This window comes from Anser cygnoides, chromosome 15, assembly GCF_040182565.1.
Source record: "Anser cygnoides isolate HZ-2024a breed goose chromosome 15, Taihu_goose_T2T_genome, whole genome shotgun sequence".
Lineage (NCBI taxonomy): Eukaryota > Metazoa > Chordata > Aves > Anseriformes > Anatidae > Anser > Anser cygnoides.
Window position 1 is genome coordinate 3297129 of NC_089887.1, and position 12526 is coordinate 3309654.

Genomic DNA, 12526 nt, shown 5'->3' on the forward strand with positions numbered 1-12526 from the left:
CTTTTTTATTAGGTATAGATTTGAAAGCCACTAATGGGGGAATTTTTCCTCCTCTCTAAGCAGAGTCGTCCTAACACAGGGCAAGGAGAAAAGGGTCACAGATAAGGCTCACAATGATTTTTTTTTTCCCTTCTTCAGACAAAAGAGCTCCCAAGGCACCTTGTCCCTGACCGAGCACACCAATTATCTTGCCTAAACCCCTTGCTGAGCTGAGCAGGGCTAGTGCAATTACGCAGATGCTTGAGCGCTTGGCTAAACCACAGCCTCCTGCCCGCTCCCCACAATCTATCCTGGCCCAAAAAAAAAAAACATTTTCAAAAACCCAGAGCCACTCCTTGGGGTCACTGGGCTCACGGGCCATGTCGGCACCCAGACTGGGGCACTTCAAACACCCACAGCAATGGTGCAAAGCCCCAAGTGCACGAATGTCCTTCGTGCTTGTGCAGGAGCCTGCAGGAGCCTCCTGCTTGTTTCTCCTCCTCCTCCTCCTGCTCTCTTCCACCACCAAAAAGCCCACATGGAATTATCCTTCGGCACCATCACCAGGCCTTTCCAAATCATCCCCCAGCCCAGCCACATTTTGGACCCACAACGGTGCAAATGGTCCGGATACCACGGACTTCTACAGTCCCAGCTCGCCCTTGCTTCGCTTTTTTTTTGGCTTCCCCGGGGCAGCCCCCGCATCCCGTCTCCACACCGGGTTGCCTCGTTAAGTGTCTGAATTTAATTTCCCTCCACCCGGAGCTGGGCCTAAGCAAGTACATAATAATGAGCTATTCATCCAGAGGGAGGGCACGGATCTAGGTTAATTGGTCTGACAATTGAACCCGGGCCTTTCTGGTTTTGCCCAGTTTTCCTGATTTTTTCTCTTCTTCCGCGCAATATCTGCAAAGCTCTCAGCCTCATTAATTAATAAGGTAACTTCACCCCGAGGGCTGTTTTGTTCTCCCCTCCCTCCTGCAAATGCCTGAAGAGAAGAAGCGGCAAGAATTAGCTAGTTGGTAACGAAGCAGCCACCGCCGAGCAGGACAAATCCAGCTCGGTCTGCCGGGGCTGGGGGGGGGCAGGCTGTGGCGAGCCGCTGCTCTCCTGGGTTTTGGGGAAATAATGCCGCGTGTCGAGGGCAGGAGTTGTACCGGGAACGCTCTGCCTGGCCCGTGCGGCGGGTTCGACGGATGCGCTGCAAGGCTGGGCGGTGCAGCAAGCAGCTGAGTGCCCAGGGTTCGCTGGGCGTGGGGTCACCAGCGGGGCTGCAAAGGTGAGGGGAGAGATGGAAAAGTGCTCGTGGCTCCTTGGGAACGCGCATCCCTAAATGCTCGGGCACTTCTGAGCCCCTCTGAGCCACCAGGAACGTGGGTGGGATGAGCCAGGGATGCTGGAGCCCAGCCCCGTGCCCTGTCTTGGTGGGGGAAGCGGTGGGACACGGTGCTCCGGTGCCTCAACGTGCTCCAGGACCGTGGGCTCCAGGGAAAAGCCGCTGATGGGACGCTGCCGGCAGGTTTGTTGGCCGGTGGGGACGGCGAGCGAGGCAGGAGGCAGCCAAGGGTCCCGGCCCCGGGGAGAGAAGGAGGGCCGGAGGCTCCCGTCCAACACAGCCTGTTCCACGGGGTGTTTGTTAGCCCAGGCACAAACATTTTGTGGGGCCTTTGCCAGGAGGTTGGCTGTCGGAAGGACGCGGGAGGGCTGCTGCAGCCATCGCTGCGGGCTCTGATCTGCCCTCCCCGCGCTGCTGGGTGCAGGAAGCTTTATTCCTCTCCAGGGAATGCATCGCTCGAGTCCTTGTGTACAAAGAGAGGGGCAAAGCCCATAAATCCTGCCGGGAGGGTAACCGCATCCTGGTGCTGGGGGGCGAGAGGAATCCGTCAGAAAGCTCCCTGCTTCCCCCAGCCCTCACCACCCCCGGCTCTGCCCCCCGAAACAGGCTCCGGTTTTGGGACGAGTGGGAGGCAAAGCAAAGTAACGGCCCTTTGTGGGATTTCCGATGAAGTCTCAGCCCTGGGAGAGCCGGGGGCCTGGGGGGAAGCGGGGCAGAGCTGAGCAGGGAGGCACGGAGCGGGAGGAGAATGGCAATGACGAGGGATGCCAGGGACCAGAGCACGGATATTTTTCCAGGGATATTTTCCATATGGACCCTGTAGATCCCCAAATCTTCTGACCCACAGGCTTTTTAAGCTTTTACCCTTCCGATCTCTCCCCCATCCTCGCAGGGAGCGAGCAAGCGGCCGTGGGGAGGCCTGGCTGCCCGTCGGGGTCGGCACGTTTCCCCCATGCCTGCAGCTGCAGGCGCCTTTCTGGGCACCCCGTGCGCCCCGGGGTGGCCTGGGGCGAGCTGCCGAAAGGGCACAGAAGGGCAGCTGGGGGGCTGCAGGGCTGGGCTGCACAGGGGTGGCACGAGCAGGGGGCTGCATGGAGGAGCCCGATCCTGCTCCGAGGCCAGCCTGGCGGCTGCGCGCTCCCACACGCGATCGCACAGTCCCCTCTAGTGGATATTTCTCCTGCATCCCGTGGATCTCCCTCCCGCGTGCCAGCTGCTGGCCTCCAGGCCCTGGCCTCGAGCGGCGATGCCGGGCACCATCCTGCTCCTCTCCGCACACCGAAATGGAGCGCAGCAGCCCTGCAGGTGCAAAGAAAGCCCCGTCCGGCTGCCGCCGGGGGCCGAGCCATCGCTGGCTCCGCTCGCTCCCTGCCTGCGTTATTCGGGTGACTCAGCCCCCCTCCGTCCCCTGCCCTGGCTTTGTCCCACACCACCCGCAGCCCTTGCGTCAGGGCTGGCCCCAGCGCGGCACGGCTGGGCCGACCCCGGCCCCGCAGCCCCCGCTTCGAGTTCTTTGGGCACCGGCCAACGTGAGAGCGAGCTAAGGAATAATGCGGGCAAGAGCGTCGCTTGCTGTGCCCTTGCCAGGCCCTGCAAGCAGGACCATAGCGTGCCGAAACGGGCTGGAATGGGGGTGACGTCCTTACAGGGGGGGCCTGAACCCACACCCTACACCCAGGCTCCGGGACCAGCCGAAATTCCCATAGATTTTGGGTGATGCCCCAGTTCAGCCCCCAGTGCTTAGATGTTCGAGGTGCTGTCATTGCTTTTGACATCCTTTCGTCCCTGTGCTGCTCTGTCCCGGGGCCACATTCACCTCATGGGGATGTGGGGGTGGCTCTGGTGCAGCCCCTGCCTGCGGGGAGGGCACGAAGGCTCCTGGGCAGGGGGCTGCAGCTCCCCCCTGCTCAGGGGAGGTGCCGCTTGCAGGTCCCCGCACCTCGCTCCATCCCTTGCTGAGGAACACGTCCCCAGTGCCACCGCCACGCAGGCAGCCCCAAAACGCAGCCACAAGGGCAGAGAGGTGCTTGTTCCCCTAACCACCTCCCCGGGCACATTTTTGGGACCATGGTGGCATTTGGGGGGTGCATACCTGGTCAGGGCTGTGCTGCCCAAGCTGGCCGGGAGCCCATGGGTGCCCCCGGGCACCCCTGTCCCACCAGAGCCCACGGTCCCCAAAGGCAGCTGCATCCCCGGAGCCCACCGCCCCGCAGAGAGAGGCTGAGCCTGTGGCACAGAAAAGTTTATTGTGCGTCTCCTTTGCAGCGTGGCAATGGGAACATGCATCTCTTTGTAGCCCAAACAGAGAGGAAAAGCCCCAAATCTACGCTCTTTGGTTAACCCTGAGAGTGCCAGGGACACGCGCTGTGCCTGAGCTCCAGCAGGATTTCCCCTCCAGCTCACGGATGTCATAGCAGAGCACGGAAACGCACAGCCCAGCCCTGCTCTGAATGCCCCATCCTCCCTGCGGACCCCCAGCGTCGGGGCTCGGGCTCAGAAATGCACATCTCGGGCACGAGCTGTACCACATTTTTCCTTGCCGTGGCATCTAGGCAGGGTCCGAGCTGTGGCAGGATTGGGCTCACGGGTGAACTGGCTAAATTAAGGAGTCCTTGCAACCATCGAATGCAGTGGTCTGAGCTGGAAGAGGAAATTCAAACTGTCCTTAAAGCTGGATGTGGCAGTGAGCTACTGCCAGGAAAAAAAAAACACAAAAAACAAACAAACAAAAAATGAGAACAACAGGAACAACAACAGGGGAAAGAACAACAATTCCCATGCTTCGTCCCAGCGTCAGCGCTTGTTTCCTCTGTGCCACGCTGATCCTGGAGGAGGGCACAGGAGGCCGTTCCCTGCCTGGAGCATCCCTCCCAGCACTAAAACTGCCCCTTGGTTCTCATTCTGCCCACGGGGACTCTGTGTAATGGCACTGCTGTGCTGGCAGGGCTGGTTTCAGGCTTTCTGGCCCCCAAGGACTCCCCAGCCCCAGGTGCAAAACCCCCCCCCCAGCACCCCCACGCAGAAGGCAGAGCCACAGGTGGGAAACTGCAAAACCCAAACTGTTTCTGGGAAGCCGGATGCCAATAAACCCCGGTGTTTATTGCAGTGCTCCTCGCCAGCCTCTGTTTTATAGATGTGCGTTTAAAAATAAAAGCTCTGTGCATCCCAGCTGGCTGCAGAATGGCTCGAGCGCTAAAAGGACCACACCGCTGGGTGATGGAAAGCCGTGTCATGGCCCCAACAGGACGGCAACCATGCGGGATTTCTGTGCATCCAGGCAGAGTCTCATACAGGGACAAACTCCTGCCCTGCTTTCAAGTATACTTGGTGTGAATCCACGTGGTCTCTCTGGCATCACACAACGCACCAAGGGGGAAAGATCTGGACCGGGAAAGCTGCATCCCCTGGGTCCGCCCCAGCTTTGGGAAAAGATGTGGGGTTTGGGGCAGCCGTAGCAACGTGCCTGCTCCAGTTTCAGCTCGAGGAAAGGGCTCCGGAGAGCTTGGGCTTCTCTTGTTTAAATGGTGCCACGAGGGACAAGCTGAACTTGGAGCCCATGCAATGCCACGTGTGATCCTCGGCAGCCGCAGCAGCTGCCTGCGCTCGCCCGCTGTCCCTGCTCCTTGCGTGCGAAGCCCCGGCCAGGGCTGCTCTTGGACGGAGAGCTGCTCCTCAGGTGGCTGGCACTGCAGACACAGCCCAAACACGCGCCCAGAGAAGCACAAAGTGGTTTAAACAGGATTAAAAAAAAGTTAAATCCTTGCGGTACGTCACTCCCAGACCGTACGGTCTTTACACAACCTCCCCATCCCAAGAGACGGGGCAGCTTTCAGAAAGAGCTGAGGCAATTCGGGCTTCACCCCTGGCCCCACAGCAGCTGGGGAAGGCACGGATTCAGAAGCACCGACTTCGAGAGCCCCTCTGAGTCCCAGACGTGGTGGGGCAACTGCTGCTGCTGAAATGTGCTGTCTGTTGGCTGTGTGGCTTTCAGCTCACATTGCTTTTTTGCTGATGGGGCCAAAAGAAGAGAGGAGAGGGAAGCCAAAGGCTTGATGAGCAGCACACGGGGTGGCTGACCCATGCCACACGTCCCAGCGGGGAGTTTTACCCCCGTGGTCAGCAAGTCCTTGGTCCAGGTCAGCAGGGGATAGTGGTGCGATCCCAAATGGGGCGGGCAGTGCTGCTGGATACCCCGAATCACCCCTGCGAGAGCTGCAGTGACGGCCGTGCCGCACCCTGCACGTCCCCAGGGCTCTGCCTGGGGACACCCAGTGCAGTGCCCCCCCCAGGACGAGAACATCTCCTCTCCAGGGCCAGCAGGAGAAGCAGCAGCGGCTGCTTTGTGGTGCAGTTCAGGGGCTGGCGCAGGCTCAGGGAGGTGGGAACCAGCCAGGCAGGGAAAGAAGAGGCACAGCTCTTCTTAAACGTGTCCCTCCTGGAGCTGCCGCTTGCTCCAAGCGCTCCCTTTTCAGTGCCCGTTGTTCCAGCTGGCCACTCGCAGCCCCGGCCGGCTTCCCCGAGGTGAAACCAGACAATCAGGCAACCAGCTCGGCAGCATCGACGGTCCCGCTGCCTGAGCCTGGTGGTTTGCACCACCCAAGGCTTTCTGCGTGGAAAGATCCATCCCCAGAAGGATCCGCCTCTGGGTGGACGCACACCCAGAGCTCTCCTGGCGGGCTGATTTTGGGCACGGTGAGGAGAGAGATAGGGCACGGACCATGCAGCCAGCATTGTGCAGACCTCCCTGGCTTTGAAATCCATCAGATCACTGGCTCGCAGGGTGAGACGGGAGCTCCTGCAGAAGCTGCTGGGCTTCCAAAAAGGGCTTCTGCCAGCACTGCTCTGCCTGCTTGCTGCATGAGCAATGCCCAGGGTGAGCGGCCTGAGTGATGGGCAGTGGGAGAAGAGCCCCAGAAACTTGGGAGGCGAGTGCCCAGAGCTGGGGAATGAGGAAAAGCCTTCGGACAGGGTAAAGAACCCCCCTCACCTCTGCCAGCCCCATCAGCAAGTGCCCGCATAGTTTCTTGCAGCTCTTGTGTAAAGAAACATCTGCTCCCTTCTTCCCAAAGCAGCTCTAAAGCCCCTCTGTGCATAGCTGCAGCAGCTCCTCAGGGACGAGGGTGGATGGGGATCCTTCATGCCAGCCGGAGGACAACTCCACCACGGGTGTGACCATGCCCCAGAGGGACAGAGAGCCACTCCATGCCATGCCGGAGGAGGACAGTGATGCGGGGGGTGCAGATGTGGCAGTAAATGCCCCTGGCTGGGCTGAGATCCACTCCTGGGGTCCTTGGTGCTTCATCTCCCCCTCCTCTTCCTCTCCACACTAGGAACGGCATCTGTCTGTCTGTCCGTGGTGTCAGCCTTCAGCAGGACTCCGCAGGGCGACGAGCGGGCGGCCGCAGCCCCAAGCGGCCGCGGGAGGCTGGTTTTTAGGTGGCCCGGCCGGGCGGCAGCCGTTTGCTGTCCAGAATGGCCCTCCAGTCGTCAGTCCAGGACTGCAGCCGGCGGCTGGGGGGCTTCAGCTGCAGGTGCCTGTTGTGGCAGGCTGTGAAGAGCACGTGCTCCCAGCTGGGGTTCAGCTCGGCCCCTGCAAAGCAAGGAGAGAGCTCAGCTCACCCAGTTCCTCCTCTGCAAGGCACAGAGCTTGATCTTGCTCACAAGTGTGGACACAACCCCCTGACAAGAGCTTCATCAGCCGGACAGGGACCAGCACCCATCACCCCCAATGCCATCTGCCCCTTGGGGCCGTACACGGTCACTTCTGCCACCCCACAGCGCCCTTACCTGTTATGTCAGGCCTGTCGTCTATAAGCAGGTCAGCAGAAACCACCGTCTTATCTCGCGTCAGAACAATCTGCTCGAGAAACTCGGGGCCAAAGTGCTTCTCCACCCAGGCGTACTGCAAGGCGAGGGGGAGCAGTGAGAGGAGGCAGGCTGCAGGTGCGGTGGCACGAGCTCTGACACCCCGCCGAATTGGTTTGTTAGCGGGAAGGGTTCAGACGCTGCTGGAGAACAAGCTCTTTTAAACCCAGGCAGCTTCTGGCATCACGACGAAATATTAAGACCGCGTGCATGCAAGTGGCAGAGCTCGGCCGAGGGCAGAGCGGCCGCGCTGAGAAGACGCCTGGGAACAGCATTCCTGGTGGGGCAGGGAAATGGTGCTGCTGGTTTGCAGCTGGGCAGACCGAGGCACGTGGGGGCTTCACTGGGCAGCACGGTACAGGAGGAGGAACCGGGTTTCGGACCTGCTCACCTTCTCGTAAGGGCAGTAGCGGTACTTCTTGATAGGGCTTGTGCAGATGAACACGTCGGTGCTGCCACGAGAGAAACGGTGACAAGCTGTTAGCCCCCCCTCGCACAGGATCCCACCCACAGGCACGTTCTCCTTTTTGCCACTCTCGCTGGGTGCAGAGAGCTGAAGGGAAGGGGATGCACGGGGCTGATTCTCTTGGTGACCACCCTGTGGGTCAAAATCCCCTCTTTCCTCCCGTGCACGGCGGGCTGGTCGGCATTTTCAGTGCCGATGCTGTACTGAGCACTTCTGCCAGGAGGCAAATCAGCCTGCACACCACTGCTGCTCCCCTGTCCGTCCCCAAATACCACAGGAAGGTTTCTACTCACTCTGCCAAATTTGCCATTTGCTTCACAGCTTCCACAGCACCGGGGAGCGGGTCCAGCTCGATGAAGAAGTTCTTTGATTCCCAGATGCTGATGGCTTTCTCCTGTGAGGGGAAAGAGAGCGGTTACTGCACAGGGCTTTCTTCTAGAAGCTGTCCAGAACCGAACGAAACCTCGGGTCTGTGGCCAGAGGGGAACTTCCATGTGGATCCAGCTGAAGTGGCCTGGTACCCCTGCTGCAATGTGATGCAGTTCAGCTCAAGACGCTCTCTGCCCTATTTATCTCCATCAGATCACTTAAAATAGCAGCCGGGCTGCTCTCATAGGAGACAATGTAATAATACAGGATGAAATATATGTCAGGATGAACGCTGACAATCTTCCTCGGGGATGCCCGGGCGAACGGAGCAAGAAACTCCAGGCAAGGGTTTGAAACACATAATATCCAGGTCTGCAGCCCGGGTGCACTGCTCTGGTGCTAAGGGAGAGCTGAGCAAAGAGAGACCACAGGGGGCAAAGCCTTGGGACGAGGACAGAGTCCAGGGGCTGCCTGCAATGGTGCCAGCACAGCTCGAAGGAACAGCATCCAGAGCTCCTGTGCTTCCCTGTGCTCCCTCAGACAGGTAACGGCTTCTCAATCGCCAAGAAAAGCAATTATTTTGCACAGACACGGGGCCCTTGGGGAGGAGAGCTTGGGAGTGTTGCAACGTGGATGTGGGCAGAGGAAGCAGCCGTGGCCCGGTGTTGCAACGCAGCTGAGCAGCTGCAGCCACAGCCGGGAGGTTTTGGTGGGAGCCCTGCCCTGAAGGATTGACCTCGATTTTGAGCATCTCTGCTGCTTTATTTGGGGTGGAGGAATAGGGACAAAGGAACTTTCAATCCCTCCTGGCCTCCTTGCATTGCAAAGTTAAGGAGGAGCCTGCAGAGCATCAGGGTAGGAGAGAGCAGCCTCAGCAGCATTTACATGGTGCTTAAATAAGCTCATAGCCAAAACCAGACTGGTTGGACAGGCCAGCTAGACTCACCCTGCCTGACAAGTGGGAATCTACGCTGTCCCACCATCTTTTGCCCTTACTACATCTGCACTGGGGGAAGAGAACAGGCAACCCATTACATATTTGTGCACAGAGCAACATTAAATGTGACATGCTGGAATCGAACCCATGTAGTTCTCCAAAAAATCCCAGGTAATGCGAGATCAGGCACACCTAACTTAAAAGGTTGTCCCAATCAGACCCACTATTGCACTCCTTTGCCTGAGGGGCAGAAAACATCAGTAGCTCAGAGGAAAAAAAAAATAAGACTTCTTCATACGCATCTTAATGCCTGTTCAAAAAGAAACGCACCGATTGTGTGCAAGAGAGCCAGCAGAAATGCCTCCTGGTAGCATGAAAAGAGCAGCCACCCTACTAGTTTGCCAAAGGGCCAGGCAGACTCCAGTTGCTCTGCCTTAGATCGGTGGGCAATGTTGTTTTATTTCTAAGGTACTGAATGTAGTTGCACAAGAGACAGCTAAGAAACGTGGCCTGATGCAGCAAAGCACTTCAAACGGTGCTCAAGTGTTTTCTTACAGCAACGACTTCCGTAGCTATTCTGCTTCCACTTATGTCAAAAAGCGTTTTGCAATCAAGCTCGATGGGGGAAGAACTAAGCTCATCTTGAGGAAAAGACCTGCTTAGCTCGAAGAGCCAGAATAACTCCCTGTGGCAGGAGGGAGAAAAAAATCCCCCAGGCTGGAAATCCCACCGTGCGCCAAACAGGACGGACCCCACTTGTGAACCTCAACGTTCTTCTCAGCTCTCCCTGTGAGCGATTTCCCCACTCATCCAGAAGTCCCCATCCTCGCAGGCTCTCTGTGTTACTGAGCTGCTGTTCTCCATTCGCTTGGACTCTTCTGGTCCTGCTTTCCAGCCTCCTCGGCAGGTCGATGGTGCTCTCTGACCAGGGGAACTGGAATGTCCCATGTGCCCACAGCCACCGAGCAGCTTCTACGCTCCTTATCCCTGGCCTGAAAGCAAGGCTGAAAGCGGGGCTGCCCTGAGGCTGGTCTGCAGAAGTTTTACTTGTTCAGACCAAGGTTTTGAGGTTTTTACCATGGCTGAAGCACGATGAGTTCATTTAATACATCCAAAGTAGTTAACATCCAGGAAAAAAAAAAAAAAAAAAGATTTATCATGCATTACCCCTGTCAAACTTTTAGCATCTGCCTTATTGCATGGAGGATGTTCTCCATTCCCCTTTCACCAATCCCAGCTAGCGGGGACACGTCATTCCTTCAGCTCTTCAAGCCACCAAGGACTTTGTCAGTGGGAAGCCCTGGACGTTACGCATGCTCCCTTCCTTATAGCCTCTGTGCCACTAAAGAAGAGTATTTTATCTGCTGCAACTCCTTTCAACTGGTGCAATTACAAGCCTCAGATAAGACCACAGACCTCCAAGTGAGATGGTAAACTCGCAGGAGCAGAAACCGACTTTCTGCAGCACTGAGCCCTTTGTTGAAAGATAAAGCACAACATAAAGAGAGCTCCTGCTTCTAGGCTTTAATTACTAAAACATATCACAATATTTTTCAGACATGTGAGGGCTTAGGGTCTTTTTAATTTTCAGTAAGCTCTCACATGAAGCATCAATTGCATGGTTAGCTCTCAACTCCTCTGCTGCGTCCCACCGCGCACATTGCTGTTGAGGAACTAAATAAATCCATCTAGGGACAGAACCAACCCATGAAGCATGGCCAAATCGAAGCTAGAACAATCCAGCTAAGCGACTTTGCTTCTTTTTTAAACAGATGTTCTGAAAGATCTCCTTTCCTTGCATCTCCATCCGTGCATGTAGGGAAAGGAGACAGACACGCATTAAAAATGCTGGATTTCTGGGACAAGAGGCACCGCTGGAAGCCCCGCTGCGTGCAGACCGGTGCCTGCATTCGGGTGGGAGCTCCGGCCAGCACCCACCACCCTCCCAGCACTGCACCCACAAGCCAGGGGCCAGCGGGTGCCTCGTGCCGGAGCTCTGGGAGCAGCAGCAGGGCGCAGAGCGAACACGAGGCGCGCGCGGAGCCGGGGGATGCAGAGACTCACGCTCAGCTCGGGTCCCAGGCGCCCGTATTGCTCCGACACCCAGAAACCCCTCCGGTCCTCCAGGGCAATGTAGGGCTTGTCGGGGTACCTGGCCCTGAACTTCTTGAGGAAGCCTCCCTCGAAGTCGGCCAGCACCCCGTCCATGTCCACCAGCACCCGCAGCGCCCTGCGGGACCCCGCCAAGGGGCCGGGCCCCCTGCCCAGCCCCGCCAAGGGGCCGCAGCGCCGGGGGGGGCGGAGGTGCAAGATGCTGCTCAGCAAAATCATGGTGGGAAGGGAGGCTCGGGCAGCTGGGGGGGTGTCTTGGGGGGGAAAGAGGGGGGAACTTTTATTTCAAGCATGCAACCTGCGAGCAAGCAGACCTCGCAAGCAGGTCCCCTGGCAGATGCAATAGGGAAGAGCTGGGGGGATGCGAGGGGGAGCAAAGGGGGTGCGAGGGGGTGCCAGGGGGGTGCGGAGGGGATGCGGAGGGGGTGCAGGGGCTCGTCCTCGCCCCGGGGCCTCCCCGCCCCATCCCCTCCCTTGCAGCAAGCACCGAGCAGGCGGCTGCGGGTCCCGGGGGCGGGGGGGGGGGGGGGGGCTCCCGGGAGCCGCGGGCCGGGGCCCGGCGCTGGGACGTCCCCGACCCGGCAGTGCAAAAGCCCAGTTCCTCTTCCCGGTGCCTGGCCGAGCCCGGAGAGCGGCGGCACCGCCTTAAAGCTGCACAAGCGCCCTGCGGAGCTGGGCTCGGCCGCGCCTCCGAGCCGCTTTAAGCCTCCCCCGGCCTCTCCCTCCCTCTTCCCCGCAGCCCCCGGCGCAGCCCCGGGGCTTGCGCCCGATGCCGGGGTGCTGGGGTCCCCCGCCGGGGCACTGGGTCCCAAGGGGGTCCCCGGGGGTGAAGGCAGGGCTGGAATCCTTTACAGACCCCCCCCCGCTGCCTCCCCTTTGCTCCCCGGTCCGTCCGTAGCTGCAGCGGGTGTGGTGGTCGTCTTGGGGTGCACGGAGGTGACAGGGGTGCAGGTGGAAGCCACGGGGGGGTTTATGCTGCAAAGATGCAGGATGCAATATTTTAGCAAAGTCGTGGGGAGCAGTGAGAGTTTGCCCAGAAACCTCGCTGGATCCGACAGCTCCGTCCACACAGGCGGTGTGGGGGTTTACCAGATGGACCCAGAGCTCTTCAGTGGACCCAGAACTCTTCAGTGGTGGGAAACATTTACAAAAGTGGCCATGGAGACAGGGACTCGAGGTGTCACGACCAAGTGCTGACACAGAAACAGCATGCGTAAAGGGCTGAATATTCTGACACAGGACCAAACATCACCACGGTCCAAAAAGCACTTTGGGGATTTAAGCTGCTAAAGAGCCGGGAGGCATCGAGAGTGTGACTAACAGCATTAGGCTACCGCTGAGCTGGGGAGGAAGAGATTTTGGCTGACAGCAACGACACGACTTAGCGGATCCAGAATATTTAATCTTTCGGTTCCAGAATGTTTTCCATGGAGTATGTTGTTCTTGTTTCACGTCAAGGGCA

General features: G+C 58.6%; 1 protein-coding gene across 1 annotated transcript; it reads right to left on the reverse strand.

Annotated features, from left to right (window-relative positions):
• Positions 1-3541: 3541 nt before the first annotated feature.
• Positions 3542-11725, reverse strand: NT5M (5',3'-nucleotidase, mitochondrial). The gene is made up of 5 exons (XM_013175025.3): positions 11017-11725; positions 7940-8040; positions 7572-7632; positions 7103-7217; positions 3542-6905 (listed from the first exon to the last, which is right to left on the reverse strand). The coding sequence occupies exons 1-5, from the start codon at positions 11281-11283 to the stop codon at positions 6748-6750; spliced, it is 702 nt and encodes a 233-aa protein (XP_013030479.2). The 5' UTR covers positions 11284-11725; the 3' UTR covers positions 3542-6747.
• Positions 11726-12526: the final 801 nt, after the last annotated feature.